Below are 25,739 nucleotides of genomic sequence, written 5' to 3' on the forward strand. Positions count from 1 at the left end.
GTGTTTTCCTCCACTTCGCTTGTGGGTGCTGCCATTGACTCAGTGTCGTGTGCTTACGAGTGGGAGATGGTGGTGAGCTCAGCGGTTGTGGGTTGGCAGGGAGGTGCCCATGCAGCAGTTTTGTGACTCAGTTGTGATCAGCACTGTTTAAAAAAAGAAAAAAAATCCATAGAAAATCCTGGATTTAGAGAATTAGTCCAGGCATGACTACTCATTTTGGCAGGTTCCTGCACACTTGACATGACCTTGGCATTGCAGCATTCTTTCAGGAGTCAAAAAGCGCAGTGCAGCCCTGGACACAGATATGGGTTTCGGTGCAGCAGCCTTCAGCTCTGCAGAAGGATGGAAGGTCTGACAGCACAACTCCATCCATTCACACACCAGGCATTTTTCAGTGGGCCAGTGCTGCCTTGAATGGCTCACTCTGTAAATCATGGTTGCTGTTGCCCAGTCTATCCTCTAGGACCTTTACTTCATCTGTGTAGGCTTTAGCTTGTAATTGTTACCTTACTGTAGATATCCTGTGTTAAGAGCTCACTTGCCAGGGTTGATTTGTATTTCAATTCCCTGCACTGTTGCTTTAGAAGGCAACTTCTCTCCCTAGCTGATAAATTTTTGTTCTGACAATATGTTTTTTTAATTTTAATCCCTATCATACTGTTAAATCAGTGTACCTAGGAAATAACTAGTAATTGTTAATATTACACAAACTGCTTGCATCAGTAGATGACATCATCCTGTCACAGAAGCTAGTTGCTTTTAGGAAATATGTGGTGCTGCTATATGCCATTTTTGGTGTTGGTCAGGATGAAAAAAGAAAGTTTCAGGTGTGCCAAATGGAAATCTTCAGCACAGAGGATAATTTTAGAACCTACTGACTTGTAAGAAAAAGAATTAATGCAATGGTTAATTAAATAGTGCTGCATCTTAACAATTGTATTAAAGAAGGGGGGAAAAAAGTAAAATACTGTTTTCTATCTGCTTAGCATTCTCTGGATTTTCAGCTAATACCAAGTATGACCCATATCAGATTAAAGCAGAAATAGCCAGCCGTCGTGACAGAGTGAGTAATCTTTTTTCATTTTGTAAAAACATGAATTAGGCGTAGGGAGGGAGGGAGGGTTTGGGTTTTTTTTTTTTTTGCTTTAGCATTTACACTGAATGTTGCATGCATTTATAGAAATACACTATTGAAAAGTGTTTTTTTATTCTAACCTATTGTTCTATATTAACTGCATTTCAGTGACTTGAGAAGTAATGCTTTTTCCATGTTACAAGTATAGACATTTTTGTCACAGATGTCAGAGGCAAGCTCAGCCAGGCTTTCAGGAATTGCTTTCTCTCTATAAACTACCACAAGCAGTAAATGCTCTGCAGCCAGATTCTTTCAGTTGAAACCCACTGTCTTCATACCATTTACCCATTTTCAGTGACATTCTGCTGGACTGTAGGTTTAGCCACTTATTTGGAAATCTCTTCACAATTCAATAGACTTATGGCCAAAAAGTTTTTCAGCTGATTGGCCAGAGCTCTTTTATGAGGAGAGGGAAGTTCAAGTATTCTGACAATGACAAGCAGTTCTGTAACAAAAATGTTCCTTATTTATACATTTTTTAAAAACTAGAGTCATGGTTTTGATAAATAAGTATTTTAAAAAATACTTATCCTTGCAGGATAGTGTTCCATTTTAGTTGTAGAGACCACTTTTCACATGAGTGCCTCTGAAAATAAATCCTGTTCACCACCCTTCAAAGGCATTTATTCTATCTGTGTATATTTATTACATGCTGACTAGTGTTTGCTTGTTTTACATACTCTAAATGTCAGCGTATTCTAAACAAGAAAACAAGCCTTATTTATCTAATATTTGAAGAAAATAAACAAGGTTTTCACTTTTGACTGTTTTCCTTTCTTCTTCCTTAAAACAAAATGACCTACTACATGGATAGGGTAGTGTGTTCAAGTGGCTCTGTGCATAGGCATTGAGTTGTTTCAGGAAATAGAATGAAATAGGCACTATGAAGTTTTTGTGTGCGTCATATTAGTGATGCATTTTCTCATTTTACTTTTGGTGAGTGTTAAAGGAGCTGGAGAGGGTATAGGAGTGTTTGGGGGCTGGCACCATGAATTTTGACAAAAGGGAGAGAGCTGTGTAGGATGGTGGGACCTTGATTGTCCTGGTTTGCATCCTGGTATTGGTGCAAAGCCCCTTCCTCTTGTAATAGAGCTGAAGAAAAAAATCAATTTTTTACTATTTTTTCTTTTTTTTTTTAATCAGTTTTGTAATGGTTTTGTCATATATTGATGTACATGTGAAAGTCAAGAGCGCTCTGGGTAAATTCTAGAGAATATACTGAATTTGGTAGCTTAAGAGGAGAGAGGTTTTTTTCTTCCATCCCTGCCCGTCTTGGGGCTTGCTGTTCAGACTTAGCCTCACTACCACTCACTGAAACACCCCCGTTCCCCTCATTTGTATGCTGTCCCTTGCATTCTCCTCCCCCTGTTGCCTTCAGTTATCTGTCAGCTTTGGAGGCCAAGAAGCTGTTTGCAGATCATTCTTGGCTCTTCCATGGTCTGCACAACCTACTCAGGTAACTGTTTCCATAAAACACAAAAATAGGTTTTTGGAGACGTATTTGCTATGTCACTTTTGATTTATGCTCATTGATTGGATCAAGATAAGTGACAAGAGGGTTGAGAGGGCAGGATAATATGAAAATAACTGTAGAAAGCCAGGCTGCCATTCCTGGGAGAGAGACCAGTTCTGCTGCTAGTAATTTTGTTATCCTGAATTGAAAAATGAACAACATTGAATGTTCCATCTTTTTTAAAGTTGACTAAAGCATTGAAGACAGTTGAGGGGTGTCTTTGCTACAAAGGGAGAAGAAAATTTATATGGATTGAAACTTGCTAGCTGTTAGCATAAGCTGTTGGAGAAAGAAACCTGATAGAATAGCTGAGGAAACTGATACTTTGAAAGCTGAATGTTTTGACTCCTGTATGATTGGGCCTTATGATATTTAAGAAAGTCTTCTGTTATTTTAATGCAAAATTTTAAAGCAAAAAAAGAGAACTTAAATTATCACTTCCAGATCTTTAAAGTAGCTTAAGATTTTGTATTTAAAACCCAATTATTTTTATTGTGAGGTTACTGTTAACTTATTTTTACTTTTAATTATTTTGTATTATTCAGCTTTCCAGGCTGAAACGAGAATTGGCACAGATGAAGCAGGAGTTGCAATATAAAGAAAAAGGGGTGGAAACTCTGCAAGAGTAAGTTAAGAGTTTGTGAATCTTTTGTTCGGATATGGGTTTTTTCTTTTATTTGCCTTTGAATGAATTTCATAGAAAAGTGTTGTTAAAAATCAAGCGTAAATGCTTTGCTTCACACTTTATGCTGTGATAGTGCTGCAGGGTGAGAACAATATGAAAGGATGGAAGAAGAGTTAGAATTGATTGGAGTTGTGGTTTCGTAGGTTCACATGCAAGAACAGCTTTATAGGCCATGTTCTTGAACTCTTCCTCAAGATATTGCCAGACTGGAATTAGATTTTTAAAAATATTTCCCAAATACTTTCTGGAGATACCTACGGCCTGGAGCACAGCCCAAAGCACCATGCTGTAGAGTAGTTTCCCCTTGGCAGTACTAAGGCTTTGTGGCTGGGCACCGAACTTTTCTTAGGGGGAGTTCTGTTCACCACAACACAGCTTCTCCCTGTTAGCTGTTGTTCAGGCCATCTTGTTCTGCACTGTATGGCTGATTTGTGCTTGTACTGTAAATCTAGTGGTCTGTGAGACCTTGGATTGTGTGTGCAAAATGTCTGCATGTAAATGTGAGTCCTTGCCTCCTCCCAGTACGGAAAGGAAGCTCAGGGCAATTTGCCACTGCTCTCAGGGCTGTTAGGCAGCCCTACTCTGTTTCCTGCATGCTCAGTGGTGTCAGAGGTTGTGAAATGTTGTGGTGGCCCTCTCCCTGCCACTCTTCCTGCAGGCCATCTGATGGGAAGGGAACTGCCTGACTTCCATCTGTGTGTTGCTTAGTCACCTACACACATAGCTCTTACACGGGATGCCCAGTGGGATAGGGAGGGAGGTTGCCAGGCCATGAAAAAGATAGCAGGTAAACACAGGTTGTTGTGGCTTCCAGATTTCTTCAGCAGGGCCAGTGGCTAGACCAAGAGCTTGAACAGCACTTGGATCCACCTTGGATATGTGGCTGTGTATTTAGAAACCTAGCCTTTTTTCCAGCACGCATGTGAACAAACTGCCTAATGCAGGAGCTTCCTGAAAATGTTGCATGAATAACGCATTTTGCAACATAAGTGCAGCAGCTGCAGAAATATTTCAGGGCTTTGGATTTATTGCATTGGTGCTACAAAGCATAGGCTTTTGCTTCAGAAATTCTGGTGAAATTCCTGGGATCCTGGAGCAATTAGGGTACTTATTTTCCACTTTTGATTCGTATTACAATAAGAAAACAAATTAAAGGAAGATACTCAGATTTAACTTTAAAAAAAGTGAGTACCCCATGCACTTAATATTTTTGGTGTGTTTGGTTTTTTTAATTTAAAAAAAATCTATTTTTTTTAAACAAGGCTCTTTTGTTTTATAGTGCATTTAGAAAGTTTCATAGAAGAAAACATGTTCCACCAAAATACCAAAATTCTTAATTGGTAGATACATGTAGTCATCTTTGGGCATTAATGTAATTTTCTTGAAGCGTTTAGAGATAGTTGGGGGAATTTGTAATGTATGATATTAACTGAAAATTAGTAAAATAAAGCACTCCCAAGTATTGGCAGTTTCAATATGCTAAGTAATATTTTAAGTATAGTCAACAACTTGGTATGGTGGCCTAGATATGTAAACAGTAACAGAACAAAAGCAATTTTGTCTTATGATTCTTAATCATATTTTGAGTAAGAATTGCTATGCATTTTCTGCTTTTCAAATTTGTTTTCCATCTCCTGGTTATTGGGTTATTTTAAGGGTATAGGCTCAATTATTTTATTAAAGGACTAACCACTTGACTAGGATAATGAAAGTATTTGAAGGCCATTTGAAACTCAAGATTGTTTTAATTAGTATAATTCATTTAAGGTAGTCCAGCAGAATGGTGCAACTTTTTGAAAAGTAAAGTCTGCAAATGATTAAGAATACAAATGTTAGTCTTGGATCATAGCCCAAGTCAAGTTGCCCATGCTTCAGGATGGGGTTATAGGAGAGACATTCAAGAGAGGAATTATTTTAAAGCATATCTGATCAGTCAGTGGTCACTCCAGTCATGTAGTTTTAAAGTTCAGGCGTGACAACTCAGTGCTTCAGTGCTGCTCATTGCTGCTCTTGCTACAGCTGCCCTCTGTCCTCTTGGTGCACTGGGTGGCACTTGGTGCTTGCTGGGGAAAACCTTTTGCCTCTGTGTTACCTGGAGCTGAGCTCTGCTCTCTGCAGTGACTTCTTCACTTCTGAAAGAGACTTGTGGTTTTGTTTTTGTTTTGTGCTTTTAAGTGGTTTTTTTATTTGCCCTTCTGGTAAGATACATGCACTTTTTTTTGGAGTATTTTGCTTCTAGGAGGAAGTGAGCCAATTTGGAGAGTACTTAACACTAACAACTGAAGAGAGGAGCTTCTTTCGCCTCCTTGTGTAGTCAGTAGACAAATTAGCCTGAAAGCCTAACTGTGCTCCAGGCTGTCCCTGTGCAATCTCTCCCTTACCTCCTGTATTTGTTGGGAGAGAAGGGTCACTCAAGTCAAGTACCAAGGCTGAAGTAGTTTAGTTTTTCCATATCCTCAAAGTATATTGTCTAAAAACAAATTCATTGCTCCTTCTTTAAAACAAAAATGCTGGCGTTTTTGCTTTGTTCCCCCCTACCCCACTTCCCATTCCCCTTTAAAGTTTATTACATTCCAGACATTTCCCACCTCTGTTACGTCTTCTAAATTTTTGGTTGGCGTCATTCTTCTTCCTTCTTGTGCTAAGTCAAATCTTCAAGTAACTGCCAAACTGCAAATGGCATGCATCCTGTTCAGGTTTTTCAAAAGCTTGTACATCACTTTATTTCAAGTGTAAGCCAATAACAACATTAGGAGCCATTAAACTTTGGGCTTTACATCTGGCTGAGCGTTTGCTTTGAAAGTCTTACCAAAATGGCATCATGTGCAGATATTGGAACTCGCTGCCAGGTGACTCTCTCTGTGCAGCCTCTGCTTGGTATAGTTCTCAGAGAAGAGACAGCTTTTATGGAGAGTGCAATTGGGTTGCTCAGAATTTCCATCATTTTATGTTGCTGTCTGATTCAAATGCCTTTATTAAATGCAAATCTCTTACACTGACATTTTCCATGTACAGTGTCGGCCTTGGACTGTGTTTTGTTTTCTGTTCTTTATAATTTTAGTAAAATGGCTTAACCATCTTTGAGGAGAATGAAAAGAAAAAACCACAAAATTACTTTAGAAGTGGGGTTTTTATGAGCGGAGACACGACTGAGGGGGATTTCAGTACCTCCACAACTTCAATACTGTCAGAATTCCAATATTCGTACAGCTACAGCTTTTTATCGGGACTGTACTTCCTACGCTTTCATCTAAATTTGGCAATGTTATGTGTGATAAACCTTTGGACATGGGTTTGTGTTTGCCCAGTGGAGACTTAGTAGAGCTCACTGTTCAAAGCCTGCACAGATCGCCACCCTGCAGGATGGTGCACCTTGGCCTCCTCCAGCACCTTGGCCCCAAGGTGCGTCTGATCCTGTCACGGTCCAGACTTACAGGGTTAAATATGAGCCTTTTCTGGAACAAATTCCTTCCTCTGGCCTGACAGCAGGGACTGAGAAGGAGGAGCAGTTCCTTCTCCCCTGTGTTTTCAGTGACCCTACTGCTCCCCAGCAGGAATTTTGGAGGAAGAAGGCATTTAGCAACAAAGGAAATGAAAACTTGGCCAGTTGGCCAGGAGAGCAGAGTGAATGCTGTGGGAAGTTGGGAGTGACAGGGAATTAGGACTGGCTAAACAATTTGTAGCTACAGACTAATTTAGGGGTTAGGAGATCTGACAAAAACTTTAAATTAAATTTTTGCTCAAGTACAGGCCTGTGCTTTGGTGGAGGAAAATGGGGAAACACGGAATCTACCCTATGTGACTGAAACAATGACAAGCATATTAATAGTCCATGTATCCTAGAAACATCTTCGGATTCTTACAGTCTTGCATATTAGTTGAATATTCTTGCTGTTAATACAAAGGTCTGATCTGTATTTGTATCATGCTGTTTTCCATTAATAAAATGGAAAACTGTTAACTCTATGGCTTTCAGAAATACATCTTTATGAAAAAAAGGAAAAGAATTAACAGACAATAAATTACATGTAATTTTGTAAGCTACTTTAGTCAGTTTGGGTTGACAGTAATACTGATTTAAGCCTAAATATTTTTGGCAGTAGGAACTTCTCTGATTCTTTCCTTAAACAAATATCAATTCATAAGCTGGGCTCCAAAGTGGCGTCCAGGAACATGAATATGTGGATAACTGGACAGAAATCTGGTTGAAATTAAATAATTTCCTTTTCCTGAAATGCCACCTTAGTCTTGGCGAACGGTATAATGAGCAGTTCTGTAAGAAAGCATTTTCATGTCTAATATTTGAGCATAGTTCTTAACATTACAGTTACCTTCAGATAAAAATGTCTTATCGTTTTCATGTGACTTTTAGTGAATTGGATTAGTTGTTTTACCATGGTTTTACCTGCTTGGGATTTTAACTAAAAATTAGTGAAGACTCAAGGAAACATTTGAAAACAAAACCAAACAAACAACCCTCCAGCTTTAATACACATTACATTTAAGTCCTTTCTGGTTCTTGAACCAGTATTCATAAAATATTGTATGTTTTCTAATGTAACTTGGGGAAGTTTGTGTTCAAAGAAAAATCTTGAGATTCAGACTTACTTTGTGTTGTCTCCAAAAACAGTAACTGTCAGAAAAACCCCAAACAGATTAAAACTGTAAAAATCAACCTGTTTTTCCCCTAAATGTTGTGAGCTAAACAATAAAACCACAGGATTTTCATTTACCTCTTTTGATTTTTCATTTTAATGTTTTAATTTTAAAGCAAGTAATTAGATGTAAGAATTGCACTGCCTGTATTTTAGCTGGCAGAACATGCTGAGAGACTGTTCCTGACACTTTTAGTTGAATATAATATCCATCTTGAAACTTGTTAGTTACTCTCAATATTTTAGATAGTTTAGGTATTCTTCTGCATGTATAGCGTACCCTCTCCTACTCTTTCTTTTTATAGATTGATGTCCTTCGTGGTGAACAGTGTGTGTTTTTATCTTTAATTCTGTTAACCTGACATACCTTTTCCTGAAGCTATTTGTTCTTAGCATTGGCCTAATGAACTTAAACACTTACCTCCTTTTCTCTATGTAAATTTTTTATGCTAGATTAACAGGAAAATAGAGTTTTCCAAATTTTAATGGGATCTTTACATGATTTTCAATAATTGCTGTAAATAGCCTGTTAAGACCCTATAGCCATTTGTTGTAAATCCAAGACCAAATAGTTCTTCTGGTAAGTTCACTATAGTCTCTTGTTTTACTCTTTATCTATAAATCAAGGGAAATCATCAAGATGATATACTGGACTAGTCTTCAACATCCTGATATGTTGTGCTTTTCTGTTGTGAAATGTTGGAAAAAAGGTTGAAAACTCAGCCAGTGGATGTTCCACATGAGAGATTTTAATATGTCAAGATGGAAACATTAGTATTATTTCAGTCTTAGGTCATTATTTGTGCTCTTGCATCTTGCTAAAAGATTTAAAACCTGGGATATTCCCATATCATGTTTTCCAGTGCAGAATGATAATGTCATATCTTATGGAAAAGATATTCGAAGAGGCTTACAATGGCAGGAGAGCATTTGCAATAAAGTTTTAGGCATTAAAAATTTTGACCTGAGAAAATGAAATGCTTTTGTTAGAAAGTTCTAAAGTAGGATCAAGTAGAAGCCCTGGAATAGATACTGCGATGTGTGATGCTGCATGAAAAATACGACAGCTAGACTGCTCATCTTTACTTTTTGAGTTACAACCATCTAGGCTAGTTTTGGGTTCATCTTACTTTTTACTTACTCATGAGTAAGCTCTGCATTAGGATATTAAACCCAGGAAATATATTGGCTCTGCAGAACCTGGGTAGAGAATTGCTTTGTTTTGTTTTTAGAGTGGACTTGGCACTGAGTACTGTGTTAATTCCAAGTAAAGTATCATTTTTATTCCTGGGAATGAAGTGGTACATGAATAAACAAGAGGACTTAAAAAGTCTGTGTGCTTTCTAATAATGTGAAAATTCCTGAATTTTTCTTAATATTTTCAACAGGATTGATCGTAAGATGTCAAATGCTCATACAAATTACAGACTGGATGAAGCACAAGCTATAATGAGTGAACTTCGAACCATAAAGAAAGCTATATGCACAGGTGAAAAAGAAAGGCAGGACCTTATGCAGGTAAGAAATGTGCTACTGAAGTACTAAATAATAGTAATCTACCTCTGCTTTCTTGCTTGGGATTGCATTGGGTTTACCAAGTTTAAATAAGGAAGTAGGATGACCTAAACTGATTTTTCTGTTTGATAATTACCAATAACAAGCAGTTGAAAAAAGGTAAGTAATTCATTGTCTATACTGTGAGCACAAGACTTCATATTTTTGTCTTAAGTAATGTAGCTAGCTAAGTTTCATTTAGCTCAGTGTTTTCATTGAATATAGCTTTCTGCTGTTGCTCTGTTGATGGCTTCTGTGTAGTAATGACACTGTATTAAGAAAAAGCCCTTGTGATTTGTGGTATTTGTTTATCATTTTGTTTTATGTCTCTTGGTATTACCTATAATGAAGTAGAATTGAGAGTTCGTGTGCTAAAATGTTTATTCTTATGTCAACCGCTTTTTTCCCTTTATATGTATTTCACCAAACTGGATCTCTATCACTGTCCCACTTTTTGCCCCAAACTTTCAAGTTTGAGAGTATATCAAAGTTCATGTTAGTTTCAGCATGTTCTCATAAAACCCTCAAAGGGCATGAATAAATACAGTGTATACACAAGCTTGAAATTGATGAAATAGAGCATGAGGATTGAGGGGAGATACATACCTGGGTAGTGCTCTAACTTTTGAATGAATTCTGTGGCCTGTCTCAAGCTCTCAGTTGCGTGTCTGTGTTTTTAATGGGATAGGAGCGTGATCAAAGAACACTGAGCCTCTGCCACCGCAGGGACTTCACTATGGACTTGCTTATTTATGCTGCATATACAGAGAGGTGAAGGACAGTTCTCTTCACCCAGTCTTCAAACAGTTGTTTGGAAAAAGACATCTTTGTTACCTAAAGTTGTGGGACAATACTAAATTAACATTGCCATGCAAACATTTTGTTTCAGTTTTCTCTCCAGTAGTGTTTTTCAGGTTATTTTTTTTCTTCTTTTTAGTTGTTAAATGATAGGGGAAGTTTATAATCTACATATAATGAATTTCCATAGTTATTCAGTTATTAAGTCTCCAATGCATTGCACAAAGATCATCTGATGGGCTGCAAATCCTTGTTCAAGTAGACAGAACACTGAAGTCACTATGAAAATTTTCTGCCTTGGCAACTTCTAACATATTTGTTAATTTGGGCTGGTCAAATTTTAAAGCGATTCTCAGTCTTCCACATGCCTGGCTAGCAAGAAGTGATTAGAAAGGCAGTTCTTCATGGATTCAGTAACACACACTTTAGGAAACTAATGAGTAATATAGGGACTGATCTGTGAGATCTTGGAGCATTTTAACTACTGGCCTTGTTTTTACTTCCCCAATGGATTTTTTTTTAATCTCTTTTCCTTACATTTTCAGTCCTCAGTGACAGTAAATCCTGCTGTAAACATTGAGATGCCTATGAAAATCGTCTTTGGCCAAACAACTTTAAATGTGCTCACAGTTTCTTTAAGTGGTGTTGTGGGAGGTGGAAGTCTAGGATCAAGAATTGGGCAGTGCTGGCAGGACCAGAATATAGAGGTCGCACAAGACTGAAGCAAAAATGAAAAATGTTTCATCCTTCTTCATGGCTCTTGTGTGATATACAGAAAATACAAGTCTAGGAAGTATCTTTTTTTAATTACTGACAATCTATTGTGATGGAATCCAATAATAGAACATTAGACTATGTGTAGTCCAGGAGAATGTAGAAAACAGTTGTTCCACACAAGTGCAGCATGCAAAACATTTTTTCATGTTTTGTTAGAATGGCTGTACAGAACTAAAGGCCATCGTTTGGAAGGTCTACAATTGTAAAAATGGTGTATTTTTGCCAGCTTACTGTGTTCTGCAAAAATATCCAGCTCTCTTTTTTCAATTTTGACCAAAAAAAAAAAAAAAAACTTTTGGTGTCACCAAAGTGCTATGCCTTTTAATAACTATTTGAAAATTATTGTCATGGATTTAGTTAGCTTTGTCAAATAAGTGCAAATCTATTTTAAATATCTTCCTATTGAGTTCAAAATTCAATTTTTATTTTCATATTAATATTGGAATTGTATTTTTGTTGAAAACACTACATTTTAAAACTATTGTTGTTCATACAGACTTTCTTAGGAAATCTTTTTGATTTTGAAATTTTTTAATAGAGGAGTTAGAAGTGTAGTGTAAAAAATAGGGTTTTTTTTTTTCAGAGAAAGGAAACAGACCATTTTTTACTACTTTTTAATTTAAAGCTGGCCAGTGTAAGCAACAGAACTAAAGAAGTAGAAATGACTCAGTCTTGTGTAGGTGCTTGGAAAATTGTAGCTGTTGTAGAAGTATGATAATTGGTTTAGTTGTGTGGGAGAGGGTGGTCGGATTTAAATTGGATGCTACGATTACAAATAAAGCAAAATATGCAGTGCTACTGCTCTAAAAAAGTGGGCAGACTTCATATATAAGGTTGAATAATAGAGGTGTGTGGTTAGGTTCCTGAAGGCAATGTGTTTATCTCTCCTCTCTCATCTCTTTCAAAACTTTGTTTCTGTTCAGCATGTATATCCTTTTAAAATGTCGTCCTTTGGTTTTTGTGGGGTTTTTATTTCTTTTTTTTTTTTTTTTCTTTGTTACCAGTTAAATTGGCTAAATAGGTTAGATAGGAAGTGCACTGAAATTGTGCAGAGTGCTCACAAATCAGATGGCAACAGATAATGGTGAAATGACAGTGCTCATTTCTATCTTTTTGGGTAGGTCTGGGCTGGTGTGCCTAGAACTTCACGTTAACAGTAAGGCAGTTTCTGTGGGATTGCCATAAACAATACTTAAACTCAAGATCAAAGATGGATTCCTCCGTGTAGCTGGGAAGGAAATTGCTCCTACTGTTTATAACGACAATTATAAATTGTTTTTATCTAAAAATGTGCTAACTCGGGATATAATTTTCCATGTTAGGGTTGCTGGTGCCTGTTTTCACTCATGCAACTAGAAGGACTTTAAGCATTAATGCTTTTCCTAGGGCATGGTCGTCTGTGCATGTAGATGTAAGTTAAGGTGGTGCTGCTTGGTGATCGCCACCTTTCAAATGCTTTCTCGTTTTCAAGCCGGGGCCAGGATTCAGCAACTATGCCTGGGTGGGAAGCCTGGCCAGCAGCCAAGTAGCGCTTCATTACCTGCCAGGGAGAATGCTAGAGAGCTTCAGGAGCGTACCAGGAATTAATAAAGCAGCTGAAATACAGGCAAAAATTCAGATTTAAGTTCTGGCATCAGGATCTGTGGTATTGCACATACTTGTAACATAATATGTGTTAGCCAAAGAAGGCAGATGGAACATAACTTACCAGGAGAAACCTCAGGCTTTCTGAATCCTGAGTTTTGGTTGATGTAACTGGCTATGCTTTACTGGGAAGAGGCCATGATCTGAAGTTATTATTTCCATGTTAGAAATCCTTGATCCTCCATGCAACAGGAGTCTTGACAGGACTGGATGATTTTCAGTGAGTTTTGAAGAAGAAAGTTAGACAGGAGTCTACCGTTTTCATAAAGTAAAAGTTGGGGTTTTTTCTCATGTTGTGGAGCGGTTCCTTTCGCAACAAGTCGCAAGGATAAAGGGACACTAGCTAGGGATCTCTTGGCAATGTAACTTGAAACTGAATTTGGTGTTTCAGGGCTGAGAAGAAATACGGTGTTTGTCCTTCATACTAAAATGGCTCAGTTCAGTTGGGAGGTGGCAGAAGAATTGGCTTTTTTGGTGGACCCAAGATAAGTTAAGCTTCTGGAGGAAAGCGGTGGTAGCCTTGTCCCACTGCCAGCACATCTGGCATTGCTCTGCACTGTCCTATCTCCTTGCCAGTGCTGCTTGTGAAATCCCAGCCCCTCTCAGACCTGTAGAGAGCAGGCAGAGACTGAAGAAGGGAGCAGCACCAGCTGTCTGATACGTGGTGTGTACCTGTGTCTCTCCTTGCCATTCCCTAATTGGAAGGAAATAGAGTGTGTGATTTGAGGGGCTGTCAGGGAGGAGCATGGGCCCCACTCTTGTGGTGAGGGAGCCCACTTGTTCATTCGTGCTGTACCAGGCTGGCTGTTCTCCCTCTTTTTCATCTCTAGTGGAGGCTGGCCTGAGAGAGGGGCTGGTATATGGAGAGCAAAGGGAAAGGACCATGTATGATGAAAATGGAGGCCATCAGAAAACAAAAACTTTTTATGACTAGTTTCAGGCCTGCTACAGTTCCATAATCCTGGATGTTTCCTGGGCTCTGAAATCAGATGGCTTCAGTGTGGTCTTGCACCTCCTGTCAGTAGTTAACAGTTGCTGTTACACAGGTTCAATTCTGGACTCTACTAATTGAATTTGGTGTAAGAAAAAGCAGCACTGCTGTGTTACCCTTTTTAAACTACACTTTGAAGACTGAGAAATCTTCTGATAATTGGATATGGACGGTAACCTTGGCTTGTTGCAAATCACTGGTAGTCAGAGCCACTGAAATTCCTGAGGACCAGCCTTTCCCCTATTCAGTGCTTCAGGGTTGTCCCTGATTCTGTAGTTCAGACACTAGAGTAAGCAATTTCAGAAAGTTTATAATGTGTATTTTTAGAACCAAATTTTTTGATTATGTAATGATTTATAAATTACTACAGAGTTTTAAATTTCTGATAATTTTTTTCACCACATTTTTAGATTTTTCTTTATCCTGTGGAGAGAGGACAGAATGTTTTTAGTTTTTGTTTGATATGTAATGCTTAGGATCTCTCTCACACATGAGAGCCAGCACACAGTGATTTTGTTACTAATACTACATTATCTGTAATTTTTGAACAAGAGAGAATGCGCAATGAGAAAATAAAAGCAATACTAACAATTTTGATCTTTTAAAGGCTTTTAAAGAGCCTGTCAACCAAGCTTATATTGTCAAAAAAGTTGGGGTTTTTTTTGTGTGATTGTCTTATTCCCCTTTCCCCTCAAAGACTGGTGTTTCTGCTTTACTCTGACAGTTTGTGTCATTGTCTAGACATTTCAGTGATGTCTCTTGCTTAACCCAAAGGGTAAAATATCTTTTAACTATGTGAACCCTGGGTGAGAGAGCACAGGGGTGATCTCAGCTGTCATAAGAATGCAACCAATACAAGGTATTCATCAAGTTGGATGAGATAACAGTAGTGACTAAGGAATGTAACCTGTGCAGAAGATGGCAAAAGGGCAGGTGAATCACATTTGTCTTCCCTTTCAGCTAATGTGAAATTGACAGCTGCTAGATTTAAAGATCTGCAAGCCATACAGAAGATAAAACATTGATAGATCTGAACCAAATAATATAAAGTCTCTTAACTGTTATATACATCTTTTAAAAGGAGAGGTTTATTCCAAAGCAGACCTTTTGCATGCTAGTAACACAACAATGACTTTTACTTTCTGTAAATAGCTCTGTATAGGCAAGCTACTAGTCTTCTAAAGCAGTTTTTAAATTGGTTTTCTGTTATCAAAAAATATTATGAAAACAATTTTTTCTAATCTTTTAAAATATGTCTTCTCCTTTAGAGCCTGGCCAAATTAACAGATGGATTCAGGAATAGCTGTTGTATTACAGATTCCTTGCAGGATCTCCAACACAATTCCAGTTCACTCAGTGACTCCTGTTTACCTCAACAGCACTGCGATGCTTGTTCTCAGACTGACATCACTGGAGAGGTATGTGAGTGTTCCTATGTGAAACATTTGCTGTACAAAATTAGCTGCTTTTGAACTATAGCGATACAGTTATTTGCTCTTTTAATTTAAGAGGTGTTGGCTGGAGCAGAAGGAAAAATCCAAAGCAATACTGGTGGTGAGAGAGTTGCATTTGCTTGTTTCTACTGTGTGCAACCTGTGGGCTTGGTGGTTCTGCTGCTTAAATGTGGCAGAGTGATGCAGGGGCATGCTCGCAGGCAGTGACAGGTAAAATCAGCTCCTGGACTTGGCCAGCCCAGCAGAGCACTCCTTGCATTACCACTTCGGTGATTGCAGGTGCATCTTGGAGTAACAGCTCTTGCCTAGGTGTCCATGGACCTCTTCTCTTCTTATTCCCAGATCTGAATTACTGATACTTGTAATGAGGCAGGAAGGAAGAAAATTCTTTAGCCAGCTGGAAGTTGCGGTAGAGATGTGCTTTTGCATGAGATGTTAGCATTTTGGTAGTAGTGATAGCCGTGTATTGTTTTAAGTTTTATTTTTTACAGCTTGTTTTTATCATGCTCGTATTCGTTGTTCATATACATTGAAGATGTGTAGTGGATTTCTGCTCCTTTCCTCTGTCTAAGACAAGGAAAGTATTTGTTATTCACAAAATATTTTACTTAATCAACGAAACTTCCGATGTAGTCCATTATACCTTTGTGCTCAAATATGCCTTTAAATATGATTTTTGAGAAGAGCATACTGACATTCCTTGGAAATGGTCCTATATGAATGAAATTGTGTGCTCCAAATAAGAGTAAGAAAAAATTTGGCTTGCACTAGTACTATGGCAACCCAGTTGTTAATCAGTAATAAAACATATGCCTCTGTAGATGACTGACACCAAAGCAGGAGGGCAACTTGTTTGCAGTTAATTAGTACGGTAGTTTAGATGTTACTGTACATTTACTAAAAAATCATCTCGTCACTGTTTTTATCACCCCATTTCTCATCTATTATAATCTTCCTTTAGTGCTGGCTAGTTGTCAGATCGGATGTCTCCAGGGGTTCTTACAGAACAGGAAATCTTGTTTTTGAGAAGATAGACTCTTTAAGAATCTGAGAAAACTTAGCTAATGCTAGGCTGTATTTCAGGGTGTTAGGCAGATGGTGCCTTTGGGGTATTAATTTACAGATGAGTGGTGGATGGGATTATTAAATTCTGAAATAAATTAGAAAATTACCAGCAGGACCACAGGAGCATTTTCCCCTCACAGTACACTATCCAAGACAAGTACACCGTGGAAACTATGTTTATGAGGTACAGGCTTTTTATAAGGGAAATAAAAATACATAATTATCTGAATCTTTTCACAGAACTGTTGTTAGTACCATGTGAGTAGAAAGGAGGGGGAGTTTTTCCCCATGGGGTGATGGAGACAGAAGCAGCAGGAGCTAGAGGAGAACTCTGAAGGTGCAGCAATGCACTTGTATAGGAGCTTAGGTTTTAACTCTTGTGCCATACACAAATGTCTGAGGAAGGAAATGCCAATGCCTTAAAATGGAAATTGCTGTAGAATTGCAGTAGGAATTGCAACATAAATGCACGTTCTGCAACTGCTTCAAGGATCAGGTGGTTTTTTTGTGCTAATGTTTAAAATGTACTGATGTTTTAAGTGCTGGGTAGCACATCACACTACAGGGAATGTAATGTGAATTGCTTCTAGTAAAGGTATTCAAAAAATAGCCGTATCAAGTAGCAAAATATTTCAATTTAAACACTCTTTGTCTTTTAGACTTGGGTAAAGTTGAAAAGCTTTGACCATTTATCAGTGGTTCAGTTTTCTTAACCTTTGATTTCCAGGTTAATAATTTATTGAAAGGGCTTATTTATCTTCTCTCCTTTTAGCAATAAATTAGTTTTGCATTTCTAAGGCATAAAATTGATTTTTTATTATGTTATTACTTAAAGCATAGAGGTTTCTTTAATGAGTCCAGTGAGGAAGACTAATTTATCCATTTCTTTATTGTGATGAGAGTGTTTTTAACTTGTTTCTTCCTTTCTTTTTCTTCCTTTCATTACTCTTCCACTCTGCAAGTTTGGGTTTGATGACAAAACAAGACTTGTAGACAAAGTGAGGCTGAACTGGCAATATGAAGAGGCCAAGAAAAGGTAATTAAAGATAAATCTATTGGGTTTTATATATACTTTTATGAAAAAAATTTTCAAAGTACAACTGGAACCAGCCTCCTAGCTGAAGTGTCTTTGGGAAGACTAATTTTCTCTCTATTAAGTAGTTCACAGATAATGAAAGTTTAGGTAAATATAAGACTTTATCATAAGATTATTATATTTGTTTGCAGAGATAAAGCTAAATGTCAGCCCTGTTCTATGCTTCTATAAACACAAAATTGTAGTGGTTCAATTAAACTGTTTTACATTTTTTTCACCCTCTTTCTCAAACCTAGATATAAACAACCTTTAAACTTACACTTATCAGTCTGGTCTGTCAGGATACCCAAAGCTTTGCATACCTGTGTCTTAAGTTCAGTATACTGAAGCCATAAAGAAGAAAGCATGCAGAACTTCATGTCAGATAAATGAAGATGCTCAGAGCTGAACAAAAGGGTACATAAAAATAAATTTTGAAATTGGAAAAAAGTCTGATAAAAATGATAAAAAGATTACTTGAAATAGATTGATTCTTCACTAAGTCCTTCAGTCTAAATGCTTATTATAAATATTTCTCTTGTGAAGGCCAGTCTTGCAGTGTTTTTTCATGGGTTTATAGAAGTTTTAAAGTAATATCTACTTAGATGTTTTAGCAGGCCCTCATTAAACCTCATTGTTTTCAAACTATTTGTATCATATTCAGGACAATAGTGTGGGTACAGATGATTACTTGAACTCAGTAAATTAATGCCCTTACGATTATTTTGATTTGTGCTGGTAGAATATTCTCTTACTGAATTTGACTGACATTTAAAAGATCCAATATAGTAAACTTTAAAAAACACAGTTTTAAAACTTGGATAAATAATGGGTGTCTTTTTCTTTTCAATGTCTTCTATTCAGCCAGTTTTTTACATCTCTCAGAACAAGAGTTAGAAAAGGAAGTTCAATTCTTTTGCCTTTTTTTTTCATATTACTGAGACTTTTTCTTTGGGGCAATCTGTAATGCTGTCACGTGTCTTGGCAGGAATTGAAAGTTTATAGGCAGTACACCATTTTGTTGTTCTTGGAAAATTTACCCACATTTGGACACAATACAGGCTTCAGAAAACTAAGTTGGTACAAGCAAGTTAGGTAAACACAGCTAAATCTTCAGGATTTGTAACTTGAATGGAAATATGCGTTGCACATACTGCATGTTAATACCAATGGCTATTACCTAATAAAGGTTAAATAACTGGGGGAAAAAAGAACAAAACAAAAATGTGTCAGTGTCCTGTTTGCTTACAGGCTAACTTAGCGCTTGATAGTCCAGTGATAATTTAGCAACTTACAGTTGCTGAAAGAAGAATGATAGAATTTAGTTTTATACTGTTCAGTTTAACAGGGCCACTCATGCTGTAAAGATTGTATTAAAATGCTTTTAGTTCAGCTTTCTGACATAGCTTTTCTGTGTTTTCCAAAACAATTCTCTTCTTGTTTGTTTATTACAGGGAAAAGATGGAGTGGTGTTGTTTTGGAGGGGGTGAAGAGGTGTTGAATTCTTATGGGTTAATTTTTTTTTTTATTTTTTTATTTTTTTTTATTATTTTTTTAGTAGCAAAGCATTTCTCTTCTGGAAATGCTGAACATTTGTTTCTGCATGGAATGCAGTATTTCTGAACATCAGAAGTGAGCTGGTGTTTGATCTTAATTAAGTGTAGAAAATCTGGGTAACTAACCTTCCAACTAGAGAATGGTGATTGCAGTAAGAGTAGTTTTGCTTTCCCAGGATAGCAGCTCTGACAATGGTCTGTTATTTAGCAAAAGCATGTTAGTTGCTTTAAAAGAGTAGCCTTATTCTGCCCAGTATGTTGTACGGAAGTAATCAGCTTTCAGCTTTTGAGTGGAACTGCACAAAGCTCATTGCCCCTACCAGTTATCTCTGTGGTTGCATTCTTCATTTATCATGCATTCCTTCCCCTTAGCTTGCTGGCATTTCTGTAGGGCTTTTGTCTCTACTAAATATCTTTGTGTTCGTTCTCCCTTGGCTGGTGAAATATCTACTGTTCCTGCACAGTGTGGGTGAGGGAATGTGCTGCGATGGATTAAATCTACAAAGTAGAAAATTAAAATGCTACAGTATGTCACAACTGTAAGGCAGTATATTGTGACTGCTTGCTTGTCAAGCGGGTGTGGAAACATACAGCAAATAAGTACAACAGACAAACTTTTAATGGGAGACTTAAAATGCACTGCAGAAGAAAAGTAGGTCTTTTCTCTGAAAAGAAAGTGGGAAAAAAGTCCCACAAACTGAAGGACAGAATGTTGCATTTTAGTTGCTCTTGTGAGTCTAGCCATATATAAGCAGAATATTTGCCAGATGTAGTAGAAAGTCTTTAAAAATTAAAATATGTTCTCTGTGTATGGAGTCTAAGCAAGGAAACGCAGTGCTGGGATTTTTGAATGAACTAGCTTGAGGAATTCAGGAGATGAAACCCAGTGTTTGCTGAAGAGTTGGCTTGCACTCCCAAAATATCCTTCCTCCCTTTTAAAGGATAGCTTCATTTTAATTCCTCCTTCAAAAATCTCTCTGGCTGGTGAATCGTTTGGCCTTTGCATAAATTAAGACATTCACATAGCTTTTTTTCCCCTCATCACTTTCCCACTGGAAGGAAGTTGGATGATTTGCAATTTAATTTTTCCCATGGGTATTTCTGATGCTGTGCACTGTGGGTTCTGACATTTCCAGCATGCTGGGGAAGAGATCCTCTCCCCTGTTTCTAATCCAGGCTCTTGGAGGAGTTTTGTAAATTCTACTTTTTAACTCGCCAATCATGCTGAAAGGAGGCTCAATCACTTTTTTTCTGCTCTGCACTCTTCCCCCTCCCCCATTATTTCTAAATAAACTGTACTTTATTTCCATGAAATTTCTCCTCTCAGATCTGCCAGTGTGGCCCTCCAGAGAAGCAGGAGGGAGGGGGGGCGGTCTTTTTGAACAGACAGCCCCAAGCTGCCTGGATAAATACTGTTTTTAGTTTCAGTTGCTATTTCAGTGAGACCACCTCTCATGAAAGCATTTGCACACTGGAAAGTGTACCCCTCAAGCACTTTTCTGAATATCTGCTTCATAGCATGAGAAATCAAAAGCAAATTGTTTTTCTTTGATAATTCTGAAGTTGTGCAGTTCAGTAGAATGACTACATGAAGTATATTAGCAAATGTTCATGAAATGTCACTGCTGCGGTGCCTCGTATCCCGTTAATCAGTAGATGAAAAATAATCCCTCCAATAAGAAGCAACAAAAGTTCCAGCTGTGGTTTGTTTGTTTGTTTGTTTTTAGTTTTGTTTTTAGTTTTTAATAGTGCAGTCTGATGGTAGCTAACTTTAATGAACTAATACATTCAAACATCTTCAACCAGTTTACCTAGTTTGGGTAGTATTTATTTGTATCTTCTGTAAATTTGAATTCAAAGATGTTATTTTTCCATTCATTTCATAGAGGCATGCCATGGATGTCAAGAGATTTAACCTTGAAAAAAACTCTTTCTCAGAGATGCTTATTATTTCTATATTTGTCTTTAAGGATGTTACTTCTTTCTGTTCAGTGTTGTTTGTTGCAAACTTGTCTCATTTCCAAAATTAAATTTCAGTTGGGCCTTTAAAATCACTAGCATAAACAGAAGTGTGTCAGTGCAATTTGTGCTTAAAGTGACAAAAGTGCATGTTGAATGGATATTGATAGCAACATTCCAGTACTAATACAATAACATAGTCAAGTATTTTCCTTTTAAAACTTACCTTGTATAGGCAGGTTTCAAGGTTTAATTACCTAATCTCTAGTGAAATTCAGTGGATTTGTATGTTTTATTCTGCTGAACTAATCTGAAAATCTGATTTAAGGATGAAGTAATTTGTTTGATATCACATAAATACCTGGCTTAGCCGAACCTAAATCTCCTAGTGTTGGTTTTTAAACATGAAACATTTTCTTTGGGTTATAAAGGGAGCTTAGATATAAATAAGCTTTTGAACTTCTTAAAAGTTTTGTACTATTTCACCTGTGCGTTTGGGAAAACTTGCTTTGAGCAGATTTTTGCAATTTTCCTAAAATCTGCAAAATGCCAACAGACTCTAATGGTTTCATGAGTTTCTTAAGCCAATTGAAGACCTTGTTGTTATTGAATGAATTGGGTTGTCAGGAAGGCTGAGTATTCTACAGAGCATACCCGTGTTGTCTGCCAAAGCCACAGTGGCACATACTTGCAGGAACAGCCAAAATAGACACAGTGGAGAAATTCTGTGAGCATTTGGCGGAGTTCCCCAGCTTCTTGTTCTTTCTGTTTCCTTCTCTAGCATTCCTCTCTTCGGATGTAAATCCTAATCCACACTCAAGAGAGTCAGTAAATGTCAGTAAAAGTCCTTATACTCTTCATTATGTGTCCTCAGTCCCACAGCCACCTCCTTTGGGTATTACTTGTGGGAGATACTCCCTGTTACATGAAGTGTCAGGGAACTGGGTCCAATTATAAGCCTAGGGAAAAGAATAAGAAGGGCTGATTTATGTGATCTTAGCCACTATTCTCTTTCAATCTGGAACTGGAATATTTTCTTTATTTTATCCCCAGTGGTCTTCCTATACCACAGGTAACAAAGGCCTCTGTTCTATGGTGCCATGGTATGTCAGTCAAAAGCCTAGGCATTTAAATGTAGAGGAGTATTGTTTGGTTTCCTTTTTTTCTCCTTGTAAAATTCAAACCATGTTAAGTTTGAAGAACAAGTGCCAGCTGTAGGATACCCATAATTTGTCCATTTTAAGAGCATGAGTTAATACCTTTGAACTGGTTCAGAGTATTTCTCTCCCCAAGACACCTGTCGTGTTCATAGTCTGAGTAAGAATCTAGCATGGGGTAAATTGTAATTGTAACTCACTGATCTCACAATAAGTGATTTTTACTCAGTTTTTATGCTCTAATAAATATCCTCTTGAGCTCAGCAATATAACTTCGTTAGTGCTGGGTTCAGATATCACCCTTGAACGTGATTTTCTGGCCATTCACAAAATCTTTAAGGTTCCCCAGGTATTTTCATTGACAGAAGGATTGCTCTGTTTTGTCAGGGGGAGAGGGAGCTGTGTAGAACTATAATGATTCAGGCATGCTACTAAATTTAATTAAATTATGTCTAATTAAATTTTGGAAATACATGCCTTTTTTTTCCCCATGATGTAGTTTGTATAATAAATTACTGACTCTACTGATCTCCATCCACATGCTGTCTCTGCATTATCTTGAGTGAGACATCATTCTAGATACTTTGGTGTGGCCATTTCAGGGCAAGTGTGCCATTTCAAGTCAGTGTTTGCTCAAGATCATCATCAGGTTAAACCTTTGTCATTCCATCCGTGCCCCTCTCTTAACAGGAACTGTTACGTTCATCTCCATTCGAAAATTTTAAATACTGGATTAAGCAGCAAGTTGGCTTGCCTACCTAGGGTCATTTGATACCACCTACTCCAGTGAGGAATGCAAGCTCCTCAGCACTTGTTATGCAAGGATGGGAGTGGGCAAAATGCCTGGAATGTTGATGGCTCAAAATTAACAGTTTATTCCACAGGAATATGTTAAATTGCTGGATCAGTAGGGACCTCAGTATCTGGTATTAAGCCAGATAAAAGCGCTCTTTTGCAGTGACTACAGTTAAAAAATAGTATCTTAAATATACTCATTAGGAAGGAAAAATGTGTTTGAAAAACAGAGATTTCATAAAGGATTCTAAATATTTTTTTCCACTTTAGCTTGCAATCTATGTCAATCTATTATATTGATTTATCTAAGTGAATGTTTTAAGGCAGGTTAATATATGCACTGAGTTTGACAGCAGCCATTTTCTTCTAACAGTGCAGCAGTGAGAATGGCTGGTGTAGTAGGGGCACAAAGTCTGGCATATAGGCAAGCATAGTGAAATGGCTCATTTATGTATTTATTGTGATGATTATGTATTTACTGTGATTGGAAGAAAAGGTTGTGTTTGAGGAGACAGATTGCAGTTACAGAACTGTACTTAAGAGGACTTTTTTGCTAAATTCTGGGCATAACTAAACATGACTACTCAGATCTTTTTCATTATTTTGAGTGAATGAGACCATAAAAACCTTAAGAGTGTCTTCTAGCCAAGCAGATAAATATTGAAAAAGTTTGTCGCTGGTAGCTTCTTGCAACAACTTACCATACAGAGAAATTCTCCAGTGGAAAGCAAGCAACAAAATTGCCCCAAAACTTCAGTTCGTGTGCAGGAAAATAGAGGTTGCAGAAAACAAGCTCATTGGTGCTTCAGCAGATTCCTGCATTATGTAGTATTCTGTACTTGCTTTTTCTTTGTGTAAAGGGAAAACTGTAGAGACATGAAGAGCTAACTAAGAGTGTCGAGGGAATCAAAGTAAATACCTAATCAGATTTTGGAACTCTTCAGTGATACAAGCCTTGTCCACAGCAGTACTTTTCCCCCCTTTAATAACAGTATAATTAAGTTATTGTATGAGAACTTCCTACTTTCAAAGCATCACTGTAACAGAAATAGAAAGGAAAAAACAAACTTTAAGCTGGACTGTCATACACAAAGGGAGTTACGTGCTCTCAGCAAGCTCAAGGGTCTAAATTAAAACCTCTTGTATTTAGTGAAGGTGGTGTTTTACTTCACAGACAAGTAGAGTCACTGATTTGCTGGTGCTGAAAGAGGGGGATCTTTTTCCTGATTATACTTCTCTCTTCCTAGTTGCCTTCATTAGTGTTCTTTTGCTCCTGTGGTCTCCTTCTTAACCAGCTTACCCTGCAATGTAAAATAACTAGTGAAACAATTGAGACTGTTAAAATGAAGGAAAGGGTCAGTCCTTTAGCTGTCTTAAGAAGAAACAGAGAGACTTCAGATGAATCTCAGATGAATTCTTTAGTCCACACCTGTGTAAAAGCTTATGAACACAATCAAATAGTCCAGGCTCATCTGATTCACACTCGTTTGCCAAGCTGTGATAACTCAGTTGTACTGGAATTCTTTGATTCTGTTGAAAGGATCTTGAGTCCCTATTTGTTTCATTTGGCTCTGAAGACCTGAAAATCAAGCTGTATGTGTTTCAGGAGTGTTAACAGGAGTCTTTAACAGCAGAGCAGCCTGGGTAGGGGAGAGAAAGGATCCTAACCCTGGTCACTCTTCCTGGCTCTGACATTTGGTCGGTGGGGCGAGGTGTTCTTCAGGAAACTGCATCTGGAATTCATGCACAATAGCTGAAGCGTGAAATATGTAGACTGTATGTATCAGTTCACAGTGGTGCTTTCAGTAGCTATTGGCAGGAAGTTGGTTATTAATGCAAGGAGGAGGAAATGATATTGAAGGGCTTGGTAAAGTATTCTGCTTTAGACAAAAATGTGACATAATACCCAATTTCTTTACTTGCTGAAATGAAATCTAAGGTGTGGGGGGGGAAATGGCAGTGGAATTCTTATTCATATATGGATGCAGTCACTGCAAAATGACTTACATTAATAGTTTATTCCCTTCCTCTGATAATAAGATGGCCAAATACTTCCCAGATGTCAGTAGGAGATAACCTACTTGCATGAAGTTTTGTTTTCAGATGGGGGAAACGTTGCCTTTGTCATGTCTATGCCTTTTCTTTTATTCATAATCGTATTATCAAACTGTGAATCTTCTGTTTGTGTGTTATATGCCTTTGCCTTGCGTTTTTGTTACTAATATTCTTTCTTACCTGATATTTTTGAGAAAGATTATTTTAATGAAACCAGTGAACTGTATTCTAGTTTTATGGTCGGCTTGAAAGTGCCTTTATTTATTTATTTATTTATTTATTTATTTATTTAAAGGGTAGTAATCTTTTAGAGGAACTGATCTTTGTTTGAATGCTACCATTTCAAAGTGAAGATGAAACTGAGGTGTAAACTGCATACATGTCATACAGTTCTTGAGGTTCAAATGTTCAAAAATCAGAAAGCTAGATTTTCTCTTACCTCTAATTTTAAGTGCTACATTCTGCAATGTCTAAATTGTCATTGCAATACAAACATAAATACCTAGCAATAAGTGTTCTCCCCCTTATGCCTAAAGAAACGTTTAGGAAATGTCTGGCTTTAGTGTTCTCGATAATATTGATAAGAGTTCCAAATTTGTTTTTAAAGGAGCATTTTTCTTAAAATGTAAGCTGTGGAATTATTCTTAGAACTGTTGTTTCATGTAATGGTACAGCATTTTGAGATACAAGAAACTACTTTTAACTATAAAGCATACTACAGGAAAAAAACCAAGTTAGCTTATTTAATTGCATATTTTTTTGATAGAGTCATCTAAAGCCAGTTGTATATTGTAACCAGTAAATCTTTTTTCCAGACTCACATTTGTGTTTTAATGGCAGCTTTAAAATTTCGTTGTCATTGAGGGTAGCC

At 37.4% G+C, this 25,739-nt stretch overlaps 1 protein-coding gene across 4 annotated transcripts in view; it reads left to right on the forward strand.

Annotated features, from left to right (window-relative positions):
* Positions 1 to 25,739, forward strand: part of WWC3 (WWC family member 3) — a 98,194-nt gene that overhangs the window by 43,123 nt on the left and 29,332 nt on the right. For all 4 annotated transcript variants that reach the window (XM_066176807.1, XM_066176804.1, XM_066176805.1 and 1 more), the window contains exons 4-8: positions 987 to 1,063; positions 3,194 to 3,273; positions 9,377 to 9,506; positions 15,021 to 15,170; positions 17,234 to 17,307. In XM_066176807.1, coding sequence (XP_066032904.1) covers positions 987 to 1,063; positions 3,194 to 3,273; positions 9,377 to 9,506; positions 15,021 to 15,170; positions 17,234 to 17,307 — 511 coding nt within the window. The remainder of the gene's footprint in view (positions 1 to 986; positions 1,064 to 3,193; positions 3,274 to 9,376; positions 9,507 to 15,020; positions 15,171 to 17,233; positions 17,308 to 25,739) is intronic.

This window comes from Chamaea fasciata, unplaced genomic scaffold, assembly GCF_029207755.1.
Source record: "Chamaea fasciata isolate MVZ Bird 193981 ecotype frontalis unplaced genomic scaffold, bChaFas1.0.hap1 SCAF_2, whole genome shotgun sequence".
Classification (NCBI taxonomy): domain Eukaryota; kingdom Metazoa; phylum Chordata; class Aves; order Passeriformes; family Sylviidae; genus Chamaea; species Chamaea fasciata.